The 21,266-nt window shown below is 48.3% G+C and overlaps 2 protein-coding genes across 2 annotated transcripts in view; one reads left to right on the top strand and one right to left on the bottom strand.

Moving 5' to 3' along the window:
- Positions 1–11,841, top strand: part of LOC116824102 (cytokine receptor common subunit beta-like) — a 47,392-nt gene extending 35,551 nt beyond the window's left edge. Inside the window, exons 5-10 of the mRNA XM_075064071.1 lie at positions 208–353; positions 458–629; positions 2,246–2,336; positions 2,610–2,679; positions 8,685–8,788; positions 11,532–11,841. Of these exons, the coding sequence (XP_074920172.1) occupies positions 208–353; positions 458–629; positions 2,246–2,336; positions 2,610–2,679; positions 8,685–8,788; positions 11,532–11,841 (893 nt within the window). The remainder of the gene's footprint in view (positions 1–207; positions 354–457; positions 630–2,245; positions 2,337–2,609; positions 2,680–8,684; positions 8,789–11,531) is intronic.
- A 4,138-nt stretch (positions 11,842–15,979) lies between these two features.
- NCF4 (neutrophil cytosolic factor 4) overlaps positions 15,980–21,266 on the bottom strand; it is a 17,456-nt gene continuing 12,169 nt past the window's right edge. Inside the window, exons 8-10 of the mRNA XM_032779207.2 lie at positions 20,473–20,603; positions 20,296–20,361; positions 15,980–17,337 (exon numbers count right to left, since the gene is read on the bottom strand). Coding sequence (XP_032635098.1) covers positions 17,103–17,337; positions 20,296–20,361; positions 20,473–20,603 — 432 coding nt within the window. The 3' untranslated portion in view covers positions 15,980–17,102. The remainder of the gene's footprint in view (positions 17,338–20,295; positions 20,362–20,472; positions 20,604–21,266) is intronic.

Here is a 21,266-nt window from a genome sequence, read left to right on the forward strand (position 1 = left end):
CCCAGGGCCGCCTGTGGAGGGGCAGGGGGAGGCAAGTGGGGCAGTTTGCCCTGGGCCCCGCAGAGGACCCCACAAGAATATAGTATTGTAATTTATTTTTATGGAAGGGGACCCTGAAATTGCTTTGCCCCAGGCCCCCTGAATCCTCTAGGCAGCCCTGAAGCTGGGAGATGGATACATGTTCCTAACGTGTTGTTTGTGTTCTAGTCAAGCTGTTTGCGCCTGTCAGTGTGACAATGACAAAGACAAAAGACCAGGAGTATGAGTTGAGGTGGACAAAACAGATCCTAAGCTATGACTATATAGGCCAGAGATATGAATTCTTGTATTGGAAGACTGGTGACTCCTTGGAGGTAGGTGATGGTACTGCTGGGAGCCCAGGACTCTGCCAGGTAGGTGAGTGGATGGGACAGAGTTCCTCACCCCTCCTCCATCTCTTCTCCTCTTCTCTTCCCAGAATGCCCAGCTTGTAAACATCAGCAATGACAAGCCTCCCTTCATCTTTACCCTGCAGATGCTGGAGCCCTCCACACACTATAGGGGGAAAATGCGGGCGAGGGTGAACACACTCCCCTACCAGGGGCACTGGAGCGAGTGGAGTGAGGAGTGCACCTGGGAAACTGAGAGTGGTACATCCCAGCTGGGCCACGGGCTTGGGGTTTTGGGGGAGGGGATCAGTTCCCTCCCTAGAGAAATGGGTCCCTTAGCAGGGGTTTATGGGGATCCAGGGTTTCATACAGTTAATTGAGCAAAGAGACCTACCAGGGTCCCCTTGGTACCTGGCTGCATGCTTCAGATCACAGAGGAGGAGTATAATTGGTTTATCTGAATGGGAGCCCAGGGCTGCCATTTCCCATGGGAACATGAAAACAGTATGAAAATCAGAGGCTGGGTGTGGATGCACTAGGTGAGGAGAGAAGGGGCCTCCACAAGGAGGTTTAGAAGCATGAACTTCCTACACTGTCAGAGTGTCGTACAGAGGTTTTAGTTCCGTGAGTCCCAGGAAAATCAGGGAGCAGGCCATATGACTGTAATCTTCCACTACACATTGTATCTCTGCACTGCAGCCTTTGAGGTGACCAGGTTACTACCTTTAAGAGGAACCAGGCAGGCTGGATCCCACAGGATGTGGTCAGGCTGAAAATTGGGCTGGAGGCCAGTAAGAGAAGTTCATGGATCTAAGTGGAGGGCTGGAGAAGGGAAGGAATGATCCATGCTAGAAGGTAGAAAGGGATCAATCAGTGGAGCTGGTTGAACTGTTCATTCTGAACAACATTTTCATGTCTGAAAAATAAGAAAAAGACTCTTTGAAACGGATTGTAAGCAAATCTATTGGAGCCTACAGGGGTCTCTCTGGTCATCCAGAGAAGCATTTCTTCATGGATGTGTTGTTCAGCATTTGGAATTCAGGCTGTGTGATTGGTCACTAGGTCTTATGGTGCAGTTCATGGTCTCCTGTTTTGTACAGCTTCAGGAAGCTAACCAGAGAGGTGACTGAATAGGCCTTAAGTTGTGAATGTGCAGACTCAAATGTTTGTGTTTCTTGTAAATTCACACTTAACTGCAAGTCTCCTGGCATTTCAAATGACTGGGTGTTTTTCCTTTTTTGTTGATACCTGCAATGTTCTCGTAGGGATCTTCACGCTGAAGTTACTGATCTGTTCTCTCAGTCTGAACTTCACTTTAACAAAGTTCTATGCTCTGGGAATTTCTTCAGTTTTTTTAATATTCCTAACATGGGATTAGGAGAGTAGGGGTTTGAGGATCATATCCCCTTTGGGGCTGACCTAAAGAGATCTGTAGAGACTAACCTCACTTCCACAGCACCTCCTGGGAGACCCTGTGCCTTGGAGTTGTGCAGGAGAGGAAATTTTTTCTTGGGAACATCTGAGGTCTGTGGGCATATGTGGACTCTCACAAATACAAACTCGTCCCCAGATGTTTGCATGAATGTAAACTGGTTATCCAGATGTTCACGGAAAACCCAACAGAAAGGGCTCAGGCACAGACAGATCAAATCATGAGTTGGTTTTAGCAAGCGTGTTCACGAATTCATTGCCCTGATTAGGTCACATCTATTTTGTCACACATGCACAACTATTCCATGGTCTAACAGAATAGGTGACTTGATTTGTAGGCAACCTACATTTTTCTGACCTCAATATCATCCCTCCAGAGCATCCAGAACATAAAGTTTGATATAGAATGAAGCGCTGTCTCTTTCTCTCTCATTTATCTGTCTCAGTCTGGTCACCACTGATTCTCCCACTGCTGGTTCCAGTCTTCACCATCATGCTGATAGCATTTGGCTGGTGCAGTTATAGAGGCTTACTCAGGTAGGTTTGCACTGGGAGTGGGAGATTCACCAGACACATTGGTAGAGTGAGTGCAGGGAGGGGCAGAGAAACAAGGGTGAGGTGCTGTATGGGCACATCCCTATCCTTGATCTAGGGCTTAGTCGAGCTGGGGATATGACTGGGCTGCAGCTTGAGTGCTGGGCCATGGAGTTTCAGGACCTCTGGGTTGACAAGGAGGCCCAGGGTAAGGCTGTGTGTCTGTTGTAGCCTCCCCCTAGGAGAAGTGACCCTGCAAACTCCTTCTTGTTACAGCAAGAAGAAAAAATGGGAGGAAAGGATTCCAAATCCTGGCAGGAGTCAGCTGCTCCAGAGCTACCTCCAGGTAAGAGAACTGCTGACCCTGGAGAAGTGGAAGTAGAAGCTCTGCATGGGTCAGAGAAAGGGGAAATGCTGCCCTGGGGGTTATTGCTGAGTGTGTAGCTGCCCAGGTGGAACCTGAACATGCTGATCAAACCACTGCCCTCGACTGGGGGATGATGGGAGCACTGCGGACAAAGTGGAAACAGCAGATTAGGCCATTGGTCTCTCTCATTCATTATCCTGCTTCAGTGGCCAAAACCTGATGCTTCAGAGGTAAACAAACTCCCGCCCACAATGCACCTGGTCAAGAGTGCAACACTGCATAGGGAAATTACTTCCTGGCCCTATGTGCACAAGAGTCAGTTACTACTAGTGTAACTTGCACCACTATTACCTATGTTATTATGAACCAGGGCGATAGCTGGTTCTTTATAAAGTCACAGCCCTCCTCTCTTTGGAGGTAGGGAGGTTTCCAATACAGTGTGGGAAGATCTATTTCTTCTCTCCCCTCCCCCGAATGTTACTTTTATTGAGTGACCCTCTCATGATATGAGACAAGGGGGAAATGAGTCACTCAGTCTGCCCAATCCCCTTGGCAATGATCTTCCAGGGCAAGCTCCAACCACATGCATTTCCATGCAAGGGCAGTCACAGTGTTTGATTTGCAGGAGCGCAGGGACTGTTCTCTCCTTGTGCCCCCAAAGGACTGGGGAAGGTGAAGGCAGGAGGCTGAGTCATGGTCCTGCCCCACCTCTGTACCTGCTTGCCAGGGTGCAGTTGGTATAATCACCCTACAGGATGGTGGCATCTGCCTAGATCCACCTCAGAGACACAGTCCCTCCCCCACCCACCCTGAAATGGTGGTGCTCCCCACCAGCACAATTCCTCAAGACCTCAGCCAGATGCCTCCATGACTCCCATCAGCACAGTATTGGGTGCCTCATAACCTCTAGTGTATTTCTCCTTACAATGCCCTTGTGAGACAGGGCAGCACTATTATCCCATTTTACAGCTAGAGAATGCAGCCAAGGAGATTAAATGACTCACCCAAGGTCATGAACAAAGTCTATAGAGGAACATGAACTTAAACCCAGGTCTTCCACACCTGACACTAGACACCATCCCCCCTCCACTTTTGTCCTTTGCACATGCAATAAACCTGTCACTCTTTCTGTCCTGTGGCTGCTGTCCAGACCTCAACCCACCTCCACTGGCCCTCTTGGAAGCTCTTCAATCTCAGCTACATCCTCTGTCCTGGGAGGTGATCAGAAATGTAGTGCTCCAAGGAGAGCACCCCTGTCTGACAGAAGGGGACTATTTCCATTCCCTTTTTAAATGCTACCAAGCAACCCATCAGCTTTTAGATCTTTGTCCTGCTCTGGGCAGACACCTCCATTGCTGTTCCTGAAGGCTTGGCTGTAGCAAGTAGCCACCCCAGCACACTCCTTCTTGCTGGGTGTGGCAGTGCAGCAACTTTTGCCTTAGTTTTTCCCTAAAAATCTTTGGCTTACTCCAGCTGCAAGAGTACCCTGGCCCTTTGGTCAGACAACTTGACAGAGTCCTTTACCATGTCCAACAGAACCATAAACAAAACCCTTCAGCCTGGCCGAGCTCAGCTGGCCATCTCATCCTCACAAGCCTGCCTCATCCGTGCCACTTATCCCCACAGCTTGTCTCCAGGTCCTGTGCTTTCAACAGCCCTGCTATCCAGGAGCTGACATGCTCCTCCCTTCACTCAGGGGTTCCAGCAGGCTACTGCTCTTCAGTGTCCCTGTCTCCAGTCAGACTTCCCACTCACCCCTGAAGTGTGCTGTGTGCTGTGTGCTGTGTGCTGTGTGCTGTGTGCTCTCTCTCTCTCTCTCTCTCTCTCACCTCCTCTCCTCAGGTCTCCTTCCTCCCACTAGCCTCACTCAGCTTTTATGGCCACAAGCCCTTCTCATCCTCACCTGGGCTTTATTTCTAATTAGGCCTGGCCCATCCTCCAGATTCAAGCAGGCCCCTCAAACTTTTACTCTTTCACAGCACCTGTAGGGTAAATACCCCCATTACATTGTGTAACTGTGCCTCAATGCATAACTGCTAAGAAACAGGGCAAACACAACCTAAAACTGGTGGTTATTCTTCCATAAGATACACCAAACCAGCAACAAAAGTAAACTTCTGTTTCACTGCACTGGCAAACAAGACATCATAAAAGCTTTTTCCTTAGGCATTCCAGATTCTTATATCACCACCCAAACCACTGGATTTAGAGATGAGTGGCTCTTTAAAACCAGTCTCAAAAAATAAAAGGTTCTTCTGATCCCAAAGGGCCAGCCACACACCCAGATCAATATGCAACTCAGAGCCTACCCAAAAAATCATCCTGATGCCAATCCTTTAGTATGCAGAATATAAAGATTTATTTATAAAAAGAAGGTGAGTTAAAATTGCTCAAAGGAATCAAATACATACAGTAATTGCAAAGACCACACTCAGGCTTGTAGCAGTGATGGAATAAACTGCTGGCTTAAGTCAAGTCTCTGGCTGCTTCCAAGGTCCTCAATTTCTTGATTAGACTGTTTCCATTCATATAAGTTCATAGTCCAGAGGTTTGGGCAGGAAAGAGGCCAGAGCAGGATAGAGGCAAAATGCAGGGGTTTCCAGGGCCTTTTATATCTTTTGCCATGTGCAGGGAACCTGTTCTTTTAAACAAAGCTCTCAGCACATCTAATGGAAAATTACAGGTGACAAGATAGTGTTTGGAGTCACATGGGCAAGTCACACGTCCATGCATGAAGGTTTGGACAGAGAAGAAGAGTGGCACAGCAAGCACCACCACAGCACCTCCTGCTGGTCAGTTCCAACCTCAGTGTCCCTCCTGCTGGCCAGTGTGTTTCTACCAATGCCTGCTTCCTCCTGATCACCACCACTTCTAGCACTTCAGGTCCCACATCTTTCCCAGACCCTAATGCCCCTTACCTTGGGGTGTTGCCTCACAATGGTGCCCCACACTCTGGGTCTCCTCTCTCTGGGGAACCCCAGTCCCCTAAGCCCACCTCACCTCAATGACCCACTGCCAGTCCTCATCTAGTCCCTTCCCACAGGGCCAAACAGCAGTCTGAAGTGGCCACTTCTCATCAGCAAGGGGGTTTAGACCAGCTGCCTTTCCAGCTCCAGCTGCCTCCCTAGTACCTCCCCTGGCCTTCAGCAAGGCCTCAGTCTGGGGACTTACCAGGCCAGAGCTCTGCCTGCCTTTCTCCAGCCTTGCTCTGCCTCAGGTACCCTGCTTGCTCACCCAGGCAGCCTGGTCCTCTCTGCTCTTCAGCTGGAGCAAGAGTCTCTCTTGCTCTCTCAGCCTGCCCTTTTATCAGGGTCAGCTGGACCCTAGGTGGGTGTGTCCACTTGGCTGCTTTTAATCCCTTCTTAACCTGAGTGGGGTGACCACCCGATACAAGAAGCCATTACCTAAACCTCAGCACCTGTGCAGGACAGTTCATTCAGTATAGATTGGCTTCTCCCATGGTCTATTGTCTCTTAAGTGTTTTTTGATGAGCCTCTTAATTTGAATAGTGCCTCCAAGCTGTGCTCGCTAACTACCTTGTGGGCGTTACCTCAGGAGCAAGCATTAGAAATCCAGGCATAGCACCAATACATATAACTTCAAATACAAAAATGATACATGCATATAGATAGCATAATCATAACCCGCAAATCATAACCTTTTTATAGACATCTTACATGCCACATTTTGTATGAGATTTGTTGCAAATATATAAGAGAGGTTGCAACAATGATCTATATGGTCATATCTTAATCAGATAATGTCACACAATGTCCTTCGAGGACCCTGCCCAGCAGTGCATAGGAGAAGCCCAGGTGATAGTATTTTTGCCGCTGTGTTTTACCTTATGCTTGGGCAAGCTGAACTGCACCTACTATCGTGTTGCTCATTCCCTCCATGAGTTCACATCCACCCAGAGATGCTGTCAAGTCTCTCTAGTTCTAACTGTGTTGCGAATTATACCTGTAGGCCACGCACCATTCGTTTCTAGGTTGAGGCACAAAAACCAAAGATTTACAGAGTGTCCAAACAACAAAGTTTTATTGCTCAAGGTTCAAACAACGTTTGAACGTGGTGTCCCCCTGCTAGTCAGGGAGACACCCAGGCTGCAGCTTACATAGAAGTTATATACCTTTTAGGAGTGCATGCTACCCTCATGGATTGGAAGCCTTAGCCAATAAACAAGCCATTTTCTTATCTTTAGCCTATTACAGCTAATCATTGTCCTCGTGCTGGCTAGTGCACAGTCCAGCTGTTACCTTGCATACTAGAATATTTCCTTAATTATGCTGTTGCTGCTGTTTTCCTATCCTCTTTCCTGTTTCTGGCTTTATCTTTCTTTAATGCTGCCCTTGGGAGCTGTGTACGAGATGTGCTCTCTTTTAGTTAATGATGGATACAAAATAGGGGGACTTACAAAATGGAATCACTCATGCTAATTACCTTTAACAACTGAAATAATCTTGTGTCACCGGCAAACGTCACCAACCTGCTGCCCAGTTCTCTCTCCAAATCCATAATGCACACAGCTCCCAGGGCTGGCCCCAGAACAGCTCAGTAATGAGCTCTCTGTACCCTGAGGAATAGCCATTCCCAATAGTTCTTTGTTCCCAGTTGTGTAGCTGGTTTTCAATCCATGGTCGGACTCTGTTCCTTACCCCGTGGTTTTAAGTGTCTGTCACATTTCATTAGGTGTCGGATCCAAAGGTGTTCAGAAATCCTAGGAAATGGGGTGCCCCAGCTCACCCTGGGATGGCAGAGCTCTTATGCTATAGACACAGGCTGATTTCCTGAGCCCTGGCCCTACCTACAGCATCCCCATAGTCTCCCAGGGCAGGGTTTCCATTACGCACAGTGGCTGATTTGCTGCCCTCTTGCACCTGCCCACACTGTTCCCCGGCGCTCCGTGGGCAGAGCTGCCAGAACATACCTGGCATTACCTGATGACGGGTGGAGTTAAATGAGAGAGATCAGCACTGGGGAAAATGAAAGGCCCATGGAGAACAAAATAAATCTTGCCTGTAATGATGTTGACACCTGTGTCCTGTGAGCACCCCCTCTCTGGCCGATACATGCCTGCAATCACTCAGTTTTGAACAGGACGGCACCCACCTCTTGCAGGTGTCCCCTTCCTGGTGGGGTGTGAGCCTTTTTCTTTCAGTTCTTACAACAGGGTTGCACCTGCATCTCATGAGCACGCCGCCAGCCAATGGTTCTTTTGGCAGTTCTTCAGTGACTCAGCCCTACAGCCGAATCATACACACTGTCCCCCGTTCTGGGGTATGCAGTCTCTAGGTCTTGCTCATGGCCTGGTTTGGGGCTGTAGCACCATGGCTTCCCCCAGAGGCACTGCTTTCTTTAACAGCCCAAAAGGGCCCATCTTGGTACTCTCAGTTAATGTTTCTTTGGCAGCCCTCCCTGGGCTCAATCTTCAACCAGACCAGCAGGGCCCATCATGGTACTCTTACCTGGTCTGGCTAGGTTCTGGGCTCAGCCTGCCCGAACTAAGCTCCCCATGGCCCTGCTTCTTTTCCTGCCAGCCAGGCACCTGGTCTTCAGCAGCATTTCCTGGGCTTAATCTTACTTGCAGTGAGCTGTCAATGGTCCTGCTGCTCTTCCAGCCAGCCATGCACCCACTTCTGCTTCTTCAAGCTCCAGGCAGCAGCTGACTGCTCTGCCGCTGCTGGTTTCTTTTATATGGCCCTTGTGCCCCCTGATTGGTCACTCCAGCAGCCCCTCTGATTAGCTGCTCCCCTGCAGCCACTGTAGACTGCCTGGAGGACTTCTCCTCTGCCCTTTTTTGGGGTGTGATGAGACAGGGCCACGAGGCCTGTTCCCCCCATCAAGGAGCAATGTTGTCCCCAGGAGGGGTTAAACTGCTACCACACTGCAATATCTCCACTATGGGACTTCTGGCTCCCCTCTGCCCTCGGGGAATCACCCTCTGTCTGCCAGGAGTGCTATCTGCCCGTGTCTCTTTTCAGAAAGTACCTCTTGGGAGTCCGCTGCCAAGCAGCCAGCTGGACTTTGGCAAGCAGAGCCCTTCTGAGAAGACAGACCTGGTCAGCTTCATCCAAGTGCTGGATGGGTGAGTGATCGGTGCACTGTTCATTGGTGATATTCTCCGAGACGTTACTCGGTGATAGTGGCATCTCAGTTCCTGTGCATGGCTGATCCCATCAGGCAGAGGTGGCAAATGTAACTGGTGTGAATGATAAACCTTGACACATCCTCCACACACCCATCTGGAAACGTCAGTGGTGGACTTGCAGCCCCTGGTCTCCCTGGCTCCCTGGAAACACCAGTCCCAGACCCTGAGCCATTCCTCCCTGATCTCTCCTTCTGGAAATGGGCTTGCCTCAATGCCCTTGATTTCCCAATCTGGAAATGGAGGTATGTGATGGGTTGGGTCACAGAAATCCCCTTGGGACTGTCACTTGATGTGCTGACACTGTCTCTGAGCCCGTTTGCCCTGCCCGCTTGGGACTCCAGAACCCGGCCTTGTTGAGCCAGATACGCTAATCTGCTGCAACACAGATCCAGGGTCCAACCCTTGCCCCCCAAACTGCAGACTTAACTGAAAACGGCTTAGCAAGTGCTCCTGTCTCTAGCACCCAGACACCCAGCTCCCAATGGGATCCAAACCTCTAATAAATCCACTTTACTGTGTATAAAGCTTATACAGGGTAAACCCATAAATTGTCCACCCTCTGTAACCCTGATAGAAAGATATGCACAGCTGTTTGCTCCCCCGGGTATTAATTGCTTACTCTGGGTTATTTAATAAGCAAAAGTGATTTTATTAAGTATAAAAAGTAGGATTTAAGTGGTTCCAAGTAATAACAGACAGAACAAAGTAAGTTACCAAGCAAAATAAAACAAAATATGCAAGTCTAAGCCTAATACATTAAAAAAACTGAATACAGGTAAATCTCACCCTCAGAGATGTTCCAATAAGCTTTTTTCACAGACTAGACTCCTTTCTAGTCTGGGCCCAGTTCTTTCCCGTGGTACAGTCCTTGTTCCAGCTCAGGTGGTAGCTAGGGGATTTCTCATGACTGCAGCTCCGTTCTGTTCCATTCTCTTTTATTGCTTTGGCACGAGGCGGGAATCCTTTGTCTCTCTCTGGGTTCGCACCCCTCCTTCTAAATGCAAAAGCACCAAGTTAAAGAAGGATTCCAGTACCAGGTGACTTGGTCATATGTCCTGTGAGACCCCAAGCCTTCATTCTTCCTGGCCTGACTCACAGGAAAGCTTGCAAGTAAACAGAGCCATTTACAACCAATTGTCCTAGTTGATGGGAGCCATCAAGATTCCAAACCGCCATTAATGGCCCACACTTTGCATAATTGCAATAGGACCTCAGAGTTATATTTCATATTTCTAGTTTCAGATACAAGAGTGATATACTACACTTGATCTGAGCTCACAGAGAGCCAGATAGGATGACCACACTCAATAGATTATAAGCTTTGTAATGATACCTTACAAGAGACCTTTTGCATAAAGCATATTCCATTTACATCTTATTCACACTCATTAGCATATTAAATAGTAACATATAAAATCATATGGAGCGCAACATCACACTCTCCTCCTGAACTTACTGCCAGAGACATGGACACTGTCCATGGCAGAGGCAGAATATCTAAAATTACCCTTTTTTTTTGGACAGTGCATTTGCTACCTAGTTCTCTTTTCTTCTGCTCCTGAGCATCTTTCTGTGCTTCAATCAATTTGTCTTTTAAGTCCAGTGCTTGCTTGTGTGCAGCCCTTTGTTTGGCTGCTTCTGCCTTCATGGCAGCCTTTTCCCGGGCAATTGCACATCAATTTCCATTTGTCTTCCCTTGAGACCGTCACTCAATGACCGGGGATACCACAGAGAACCCCTTCATGCCAGAACAGGTGCCCCTTCACTCCTGTCTTGCTGAGTTAGACAGTCCAGTCAGCTTCAGCACAGACCCAGAGGCTGGGCCACACCCCTCTGCAGTTCTCTGAAACTGAGATCCACTCAGCTCAGGGGCTTCTGGAAATGGACTTCCCTCAATGCCCTTGATTTCCCAATCTGGACATGGAAGTGAATAAGCACCCCCAGCACACAGATGCATACACACCCCCTCCCCCACACACCCTGTCTTCCTGTCACATGGAAGGGAGGCCCTCACCACCCTTGGGGCTCATTCTGGCTCTGGCAGCATACAAGAGCCAGTAGGAACCACAATAGGCCAAAGAATAGTTCCTCCAGTGCAAGAGAAGTGTGGGGTCAACGTAAACATTGCCGTGGAGATGTACCTTAAAGTGTCTTGAGGTTGGTGCCCAGCCATCACTGGTCACTTTTGGAAAGCGCAGGCCATTATTTGTATTTGTTTGAATCCCCATCTCTCCTTGCCTGCCCCCTCCCTTTCGCTAGCTTCTACCTCAGTGTCTGTAAGCTCCTGGGGACAGGGGCCATGTCTTTCTACAATCTCTGCCAAGTGCCAGGCAAAGGTCTGGTGCTATATAATGTGGGTGGGGGTGATGACGGTCTCTGTAGGGTAATATGCTGCTTGGGCCCCCTAGACTCCAGAAACACGGAAACTACCAGACTGGGTCCAGCCAATGGTCAATCTAGTCCAGTATCCTGCCAGGAACAGATGCCGGTGCCAGCTGCTTCAGAGGAAGGAGCAAGAAACTCTGCTATAGAGAATTATGGGATAATCTTCCCCCTGGGAAAGATTCCTTCTAATCCCGAAGAGACCTTTCTCCCAGGGGGCCCTTAGCTCCACTCCCTGTCTGTATGTGATGTTCTCTGCAGGGTGACTGCTCTGATTCCTCTTGTTTCCCTCTTGCAGACCGATGAAAGTTAGTTCAGCAGAGCTTCCTGCAGCCGTGGCCGATAGGATGATGTGCTTCCTTGGTGCACTGGACCCAGAGAACCCATATAAGACTCTTGAAATGACAACTCCAGCCCCACGTCCGGCAGCCCTGGCTGGCTGCCATTCAAGTCAGGGCACCAGTCAGTCCCTGTCGCCAGCCACGCTCCCCTGGAGGAGCAGTGCTAAGGTCACTGCTTCTCAGGCACCCATGTCCTGTTTTGATTTTAATGGTCCCATGATGGCCCCAGGCCACAGAGGGCACCTCCAGCCCTGCATTGGGCCCTGAGACAACTGATGTTGCAGTCCCACTTCCATCTCCAGCATTAGCCACTCCCTCTAGAGCACACCAGCATATATTTGGGAGTCACGTAACGTTTCTCCAGGCCCCGCATGGTACCTCACAACCCATCAGTGTTTCCTGACCCTTCCTGTCAGAGGGGGTTGATACTTCTAAAGCAGAGCCTGTGAATGAGAGTAACGTGGTCATGTTCAACCCCAATGACACTGGGCCAGTTTTTCTACACGAGATGGAGGAATATTGCTTCTTTCCTAGCCTCAAACCCACACGCAAGCCATTCAGCTCATCCGAACTCTGAAGTGTGACGCTTACCTTGCATTGCCGCTATGGGAAGGACAGGAACCAGCTGTCAGGGCCAGGGAACTCTGCTAATTCTGGAGAGAACTGGTGAAGACAAGAGAGCAGGTGACTGGATGAAAATTCCACCATTCAAAGCATGTCACCGGTATTGTTTTCCCCACTGTTCTTCACCCTCTTACACTGGGAAACAAAAATAGCAATTCTTCTTTCCAGCCCTTTCCACTCCCAAAGGGGGTGGAAGACATCAGTCAGCACCATGTCCTTCTCAGCTGTATTAGTATATTTGGATACAGAAACCAGGAAATATATCCCCATTGGAGAGGGCTGCTCATTACACACACTCTAATCCCCTTGCCATTACCATGTTAGTCTTGCTATGGTTCTGGTGCAGAACATAATGTTGAGTTCAATGCAAACTTCATGGCATGAATGATCAAACTGCATGTCACCGATAAGACTCTGTCATAAGTACCTGGAATGAAATGCCTCACATTCTTTAAACAGATCTAGGTTATTTAGAGAGATAATACTCATCCAGAAGAATTGGTGTTGGAAGGATGTAGATACCAAGGAGGGATTGGAATTGTTGCGTATGAGACAAAGTGGGTCGGAGTAAAGGATGAAACAGAAACAGGGAAATTTGGCTGGAGATCAAGAAACCTTTCCTAATTGTGACATCTACTATCCTTACGGGATGGGCAACTCTTTCCTGGGAAGCAGTGATTCTGAAAAAGATTTGTCATGGAGGGTCATGCTGCTTAATCAGTTGACCATGCGCTCCCAGTGTGATGCAGGGCCCAGAAGGGCTAATTCAAATCTTAGATGCATAAACAGGGTCAGGGGAATCTTGAGTAGAAGTAAAGAGGTTATTTTACCTCTGTATTTGGCACTGCTATGACCACTGCTGGAATACTGTATCCAGTTCCGGTGACCACAATTCGAGGATGTTGATAAATTGGAGAGGGTTCAGAGAAGAGCCATGAGAATGATTAAAGGACTAGAAAACATGCATGATCGTGACAGACTTAAGGAGCTCAAGCTTTTTTGCTTAACGAAGAGACGGTTAAGGGGTGACTTGTCTATAAGTACCTACATGGGCAACAGATATTTAATAATGGGCTCTTCAATCTAGCAGAGAAAGGGATAATACAATCCAATGGCAGGTTGAAACTAGACAAATTCAAACTGGAAATAAGGCATACATTTTTGACAATGAGGGTAATTAAGTACTGAAACAATTTACTGAGGTTCATGGTAGATTCTCCATCACTGACAATTTTTCGACCAGGATTGGATGTTTTTTTCCAAAAATCTATTCTAGGAACTATTTTGGGGAAGTTCTCTGGCCTGTGCTATGCAGGAGATCAGATTAGATTATCACAATGGTCCCTTCTGGCTTTGGAATCTATTAATCTATAACTGCTAAAATGCTATGATTTGCTGCTTGTGGAAGATGTTAACATCAAGCTGGTGCTTTGGTGAAGATCTGAGCAGTTTCTTGTAAGGTATGAACTGTGCCAAACAAAGAGAACCCAGTTCTTTCCGGTTCCTCTATTGCAAGGAAAAAATGTTGGCTCAGAGCTGTAACCAGTGATCACACTTGACAAAAATCAGCTCTCAGTCCATCGGTCAGCTCCATTACTGATTGATTTAGATGTGTCACCTACCAGGTGGGATTCTTGCATCTCACTTGTTTGGGGCATCATGTGACATGGCTGATCAGGGGAAGAAAGGGAAGTTCTGGGAGTATATTTCTGTTTTTTTCTGCTATGTTAATTGGACGTTGCCAGGCCTGCATTGTGCAGTGCAATTCTTCTTTTGGATATTTTAAGTTCTGATAAACTCATTAGTTTTAGACATGTGAAAAGTGAATTCATTGCTCTTGAAAGGAAGGGGCTGACAGCACTGCCTCAGGCTGACCAGAGCAGAGATAGGTGCCATCCAAGCATTCCCTGCCCAACTCATTCCTGACTTGCTAATCCAGTCCCAGGCCTTGTGTGAATAGAGAAGGCCACATATCCCAGTCTGTGCTGTGGTTTTGTTCCGTGTCTATGTAGGCATTAGAACAAGACCATAAAAACCCCATGTATTAACTCTGCCCCTGCACCAAGATGCCTGGATGTGTATCAACTCACTGTGCCCCCGAGCTACCCTGGTTTCTGTATCCCAGATAATCTCTGTGAGTCTGATCCCAGTGCCCAATGAGGTCAATGGGAGTCTTTCTACTGAGTTCCTTGTGTTTTGCATGAGGCCCAATTAGTGATGCAAACAGATCTCTTCAGGAGCCTGGAACCATGTCATCTTGGCACAGCAACAAACCAGTGCCAGGGCAGTGGGCCCAAATCTTCCATTCTTTGAAACCCCCCAAGATCCCTAGCACTAACTTTGGGTGGTTCCGCACCCCCTCCCCTCACCTGCAGCCTTGCTCCTCAGAGCTGTTCATATTGTCATTGTTATTTGTATTTGTTTTGCGGTAGCACCAAAAGAGAGCCCCAATGGACTTGGTGCTGTATATACGCATACAATGCCTTGCTACTTGGCTGAGGATGGCACGCTGCATGCTGAGACCTGTTCACTCTGTGGTGAAGCAGGAGGAAGCCCAATAGGAGATCTCTGTAAACTGCACTTTGGCCTCCCTTTTTAGTCACAGAGCAATTTTTTCTCCTCCACACCATGTACCTTGGAACAGCAGAACCTGTCACAGTTAATTATTGAGGGTGGGAGATAATCCTCCCATAGTTACCCCGATTACATTTTAATGTCTTCTGCTTGCAAACCTCTGGTGTTCCTCTGCAGTCAGCTCATTCTGACCTAATCCCACTGACAGATAGTGGGGAAACAGCCCTAATTCATGCCCAGAATCAGTTCACATCTGCGGGCAAAATAATCAATAGTTCCAAGACTGGGGGTGGGGCTGGGGCAACTGGGGAAAGAAAGAGTCCCTCTCCCCTTGCAAACTTTGTGGCAAGTAGGTGATCTGTGTATGGCCAGCAGGAAGAAACAAACACTAGAAGCCCCTGGGTTCCCTGAGGAGCCATATCAGACAGGAAAGCCATGTGCAGATCTTAAACAACCATTGCACCCTCGAGCCAGTGGACAGTGTTATTGTGTGATGCCCTCTCGCCAGCCATGGTTCATCTCCTCCCTTCTGAGGGATTCATTCCCACTTGGATTTACTATCTGCGGAGTGGACCTGGACATCAGAGAACACGACCCCTGAGATGTTGGCATCTTCATGCCCACAGAGAGACGTTGCTATGGGAGACAGGGCTTAGACAAGCAGGAACAGGTTGTCATAAAAGCCCCTAAAATTATCCTCCTCACTGTAGGGTGACCCAGCAGCATGGTGAATCCCAAGGGCCATATGGGGTCCCCCTGCAGCCTTCCCTTCCCTTTGGTGGTGCTCAGTGCTTACTCAGTGCTAAAGGCATTAGACAGAGCTCTGCTTTATTCCGTGACCAGTTCCAGTCGGCCCCATGACAACAGTTGGAGCTTCTGCTGCGCTCCACCCAGATTTCATGCTGGGGCATTCAGCCCGTAAAGGCATAGTCCACAACAGCACATCTTCTCTTCCCAGCCAAAACAACACTTCAAACCCAACACTGACACACAGTTACAATTATTTATATCCAGCTTACTAGCTACATTTACTAATAATGTCCAATTAGTCTTTGAGGTGCCTGGACTTGCAGGGCTCCCCTGACACCTCAGCACTTCTGCTCTCAGGCAGCAGTAGGTCCACTTGTTCTGGTTGTTCCTGTCCGACCCGAATGCGGGTTCGGTGAATTTTTTAATCGAGTGAGGAAAGAAACCAAGATTAGACAAGCTGACAATTCAAAACACCACGTGGCCGTTTATTAACAGGGAGAAAATCACAACTTGGGCTGGCGAGGAGCACTTCTATCAACTAACAGTACTATGAGCATATGAAACCTATACACAACCCAAAACAAGCTATTTACATTTATCAACACATAATCAAATACTTTACAATTAACTGCTTTTGTGAAAAGGTAAACGAATACACCAAATTAAACGATTTGTGTGCACACTTAACCAAATATTATAATCGAAGATACCAAATTAAACTTAATAGCAGTTTCTAGGCGCAGCTGACCAGCAGAGCAGGCACCAGAAGCATACCGAATCTGTGGAAAAATACCGTAGATAAATTAAGCAACACGTGGAAGATACCGTTGAAAAAATAAGCAATCCGTGGAAAATACCGTTGAAAAAGAAACAAAACACACGACACGAGCCGGCTATATCCGGAGGAGACCCCTGGCTGAAGGGTTGATCAGGTCCTTCAGTCAGTACGTGGATACTCCTACAGACCCTGGCCTGAGGCATGGTTTTATTCCAGGGACTGTTTTACACCTGGCATAATTTGATTGGTCCCTAGCTCCCCCACCCTCCAGGTTCCGAGCTGTTGCCCCCTACGTGGGCAGATTTTGCACACGGCACAATAGAAGCTACTAGAAGCTGCACTCAGCACACTAGCATGGTTTTGCACACAACCCTAATCCGACCTTTTGAACTGCATTACGATTGGTCAGATTGGGCCCCTTTGCACAAGGCACACTGATGTTATGCACACAGCACTAACCTGACCCCTGGGTTGCTAGGCAGAAGAGCAGGAGACTGCACACGACACTAGCCTAACCTCTAGGTGACCAGGTAAAATGGCGGGAACCTGCACATGGCCCTCTAAGGTTGCACACCGCACTACGGTGCTGTACACAGTACTAGTGTGACCTTTAGATGACCGGCAATTGGCCATCCAGACGCCATGTTAGGCCAGAGGCCTTTGGGCTGCGACAGTTCCATGTCCCAGGGCACCAGTATCTAACCTGCTGTGATTGTTGCCTGTCTCAAGCCTTGTTAAAAGAAACAGTCGATACAGTGGATGGAGGGGTGCAGCCACCAGTTGAAACAGCTCCCTGTGGCAGTCACTGTCCTTTTACTGCTAGCGCCTGACTAGTGCCTCCTCCTGGGCTGGTGTTGTAGACACTGAAGTCATGCTGGTGGGTGATGTGCAACTTCCAGGGGAAAAAATGCTTCTCGGAGGGCCGTCTCCTGCTCTGAGACACCATGAGTTCAACATCCTGGTCAGAGACCAGACGGATCAGGTCACCCTCAGAGTCCCGGTAATTCAGAACAATGTCATCACGGTCAAACTCTCTCCTAGGAGAGGAAAAATGGATTCAAACAATGCCAGGAAGATATTGCATGTTGGTATACAAGAGGCAGCAGCTCTCTAAGGAGAACTCTAAAGAATGGCAGCACACCCAGTTTTTTGAAGATATTTAACCCTTCCCAAGCCAATGAGAGGTGTCAGATTCTTAACAACAAGACTTTGCACTATCAGCTGTCCCCATACCACGTTGTGTATTAACACTATACAGGTATGAAGCTGAGGGCCAGGGTCTCTTTGCCATTCACTCAAATGCTGGCCTCTGTGGGTACATCTGCAGTAGGCCATTACTTATTGAAAATGATTGCCAGCAATGCATCTCACTAACACAGGGGTGGGCAAACTTTTTGGCCCAAGGGCCATATCTGGGTATGGAAATTGTATGGTGGGCCATGAACGCTCACAAATTGGGGGTTGGGGTGCAAGAGGGCGTAAGGGGGTAAGAACTTCAGCTGGGGGATGTGAGTTCTGGGGTGGGGCTGGGAATGAGGGGTTGGGGGTGCAGGAGGGTGCGCTGGGCTGGGACAGAGAGATTTGGAGGGTGGGCAAGGGATCTGGGCAGGGGGCTGGGGCACAGGAGAGGGTCTAGGGGGTCAGGCTCTGGGCAGCGCTTACCCCAAGCACCTCCTGGAAGCAGTGGCATGTCCTTTCTCTGGCTCCTATGCAGAGGCGCAACCAGGTGGCTCTGCGCACTGCCCCATCCACAGGTGCTGCCCCTACCCCTGCAGCTCCCATTGGCCACAGTTGCCAACCAATGGGAGCTGTGGGGGCACTGTGTGGAGGTCCCTGGCTGCCCTTACCCATAGGAGGCGGAGGGGGGAAATGCCACTGCTTCCGGGAGCTGTGCGGAGCCCCAGCATGTGCAGAGCAGGGCAAGACCCCAACCCCACTCCCTGGCTGGAGCAGGGCAAACCCAGACCCCACTCCCTGGCTGGAGCTTGAGGGCCGAATTAAAATGTCTGAAGGGCCAGAAACAGCCCCCGGACCATAATTTGCCCACCCCTGCACTAGGGACATGCTATAGAGTTTGGCTGCTAGTAGACAACAGTGTTTCAAACACCATTACAGAAAGCCAGCTAGACTGCTATGGACAGGTGAATTTGCAACTGGAGCAGTTAAGATGCAGGAGTAGTATTGCCTACTGACTATATCTGTAATTCCACTGTCATTCAAAATGAAGTTATAATGCTTCTTCTACTATCCCTTTTAAAGGTTGGGCAAACATGTGGGGGATGCCACTCCAGCAGCTCCCAGATGAGGGCCCAACAAAGAACTGCTCTACAATAAGTAAAATAGTTTATTGGTTTAATATTTGTTTGCAGTGTTGTTGTAGCCTCATTGGTCCCAAGATATGAGAGAGACAAGGTGGGAGAGGTAATATCTTTTTTTGGACCAACTTCTGTTGGTGAGATAGATGAGCTGTCAAGCCACACAGCGTTCTCTCTCGGGTCTGTTGGTCTACTGGTTTAATAGTGTATTAAAACAATTTATAATTGATAAATCCATAAACAATTCCTTTCCCCCTTGTTTGTTTCCTTTACAAGTAGGGTGACCAGATGTCCCGACAAAATCGTGACTGTCCCGATATTTAGGTGTTTGCCCCCATCGGTCAGGACGCAATTTGTCCCGAAATTTCGCACTCCGGTGTTTTTTTGCTCCGCTGGCGGCATTCCCCATTTTGTTTTTTTTTTGGTCTCGCTGTTTTCGTCTTCTCGTCTGGTCACCCTATTTACAAGAGTGGAAGGAAACTGGCCCCTGTGATTGATTTTTAATATTCCAAGTTTTAAAACTACAGTGAAGTTCTATTTCCTCCTATTGCCGTGTGTTCAGCTTGTTATTTGTGGTACTGTCCATCACAACAAGCCAGCTGATAGATGGCTCAGTGGCTCGCAGGCCTCCTAAAAGCAGGTTGGAGAGAACAAGGTGAGCCAAAGGGAGGTGTTAGAGTGCAGAGAGGTCACTGTTCAATAGTGTTGTCAACTCTCTCAATTTTATTGCCAGTTTTTCTTAAAGCCCCAGCTCCTGGAGTCATTTGATTACACGAGGATCTCAGACCTTGTGCTTGAGAAAATAATCTGAAAATGTGACCCTTCTCAAGTGCCAGAAGGTAAATAAAAAAAACTCTCCAACATTTATGATTAAAGTCTCAGGATTCTCAAGCCAATCTCATTATCTTGAGGGCCTGGACTCATTATTTCTATAAGCTTAGGGCTGGCAAGGTTAGTGTTGTGTGGGCAAAAGCATTGGTGGACTGAGATGGGAGAACCAGCCATGTCTATGTGACTGCAATGCCTATGAGTTCCAGACACATTGGATTAGCAACAGTGGGCAGGGATGTTGGGGTAGATTCTGTTTGTTCAGTACCAAGCCCAATGGGGTCTTGGTCTATAACTAGGGTTCTAGGCACTACGACAATACATATCATAAACAACAGGGTGGGCAGAGACATTATCAAGACTTGCTCAGAGAAGGTGCACACTCAATGATGCTGGCAACACTTGGACTCAACATTTTATGTGCATTGCAGATGTCTCCACGGGTGGTGGCAATGCCTTTTTTCTCCTGTGTAGATGAATGTCTAGGGTGACTGGACAGAGGTGCCCCACATCCCAAGGGTGTCAGACAAGAGAACTGAGACTGGGAGTGTGTCCTAGAGTCCCACAGCTAGAAGCAATGATAAGACTCTGCCCAGGCCCACTTGGCTTGGAAGCACATGGGACCCAGTCATTGGGTCCATTCACAACAGACTAGGGACCATACAGAATGGTACTGGGCCAGGTTGTGACAACTGCCAACTCTCCAGAGTAATAGAGAAGAGTATGTCAGGCCCAGAACATTGGGATGGCTGGACCTTAACACAGCCAGGAGTGGGAGGAACTCAGGAAATATGTCTTGGAGTGAATCTCTGCATCCAATAGTGCCTGCACCTCCACCTGCCTGTGCTGTACCTCATTAATGCCATGAGGTCCTTGAACAATGGGGTGCTGCTCAGATCCTCTTCCACTGATATGTCCCTAGAAGAAGGACAAGACATCGTCATCTCACATGATCAGAGCAGATCCCTGACTGAGCTACAGGAATCTGGGTATCTCTCCAGCAGTCACCTGAAAGCATTGTCTCATTACCTGATGATGCTGAGAGTGTCATCCTGGTAATAGCAGCGCAGCCAATTGACAGTGCCCTCCTCCGAGGGTAAGTCTTGAATGATTTTCACAAAAGCACACGGGAAGATTCCGGTGGAATCGTGGACAGTTCCCTGGGACAAGTGGAAGGAAGAGAATGACAAAGAGGGCACTATTTTTGCAACATGTGATCTGCTGTGGAAATGTAAGTCATTTCCATGGAATTGACCACCAGAATTCCCCAGATATGGTCATGTAAAAACAGCCATACTGAGTCATACTAATGGCCCATCTAGCCCAGTATCCTGTCTCTGACAGTGCCCAGTGACAGATCTTTCAGTGGGCATGAAGAGAACAGGGTAATTATTGAGAGATTCATCCTCTGTCATCGACTGTCAACTTATGGCAGTCAGAGATTTAGGGACACTTAGAGCACAGGATTGCATCCCTGACCATCTTGGCTAACAGCCCTTGATGGACCTATCCTCCATGAACTTATCTAGTTCTTTTCTGAACCTAGTTGTACTTTTGGCCTTCCCAACATAAGAACATAAGAATGGCCATACCGGGTCAGACCAAAGGTCCATCTAGCCCAGTATCTGTCTACCGACAGTGGCCAATCCCAGGTGCTCCAGAGGGAGTGAAGCTAACAGGCAATGATCAAGTGATCTCTCTCCCGCCATCCATCTCCATCCTCTGATGAACAGAGGCTAGGGACACCATTCTTTACCGATTCTGGCTAATAGCCATTTATGGACTTAGCCACCATGAATTTATCCAGTTCCCTTTTAAACATT

This window comes from Chelonoidis abingdonii, chromosome 1 (genome assembly GCF_003597395.2).
Source record: "Chelonoidis abingdonii isolate Lonesome George chromosome 1, CheloAbing_2.0, whole genome shotgun sequence".
Lineage (NCBI taxonomy): Eukaryota > Metazoa > Chordata > Testudines > Testudinidae > Chelonoidis > Chelonoidis abingdonii.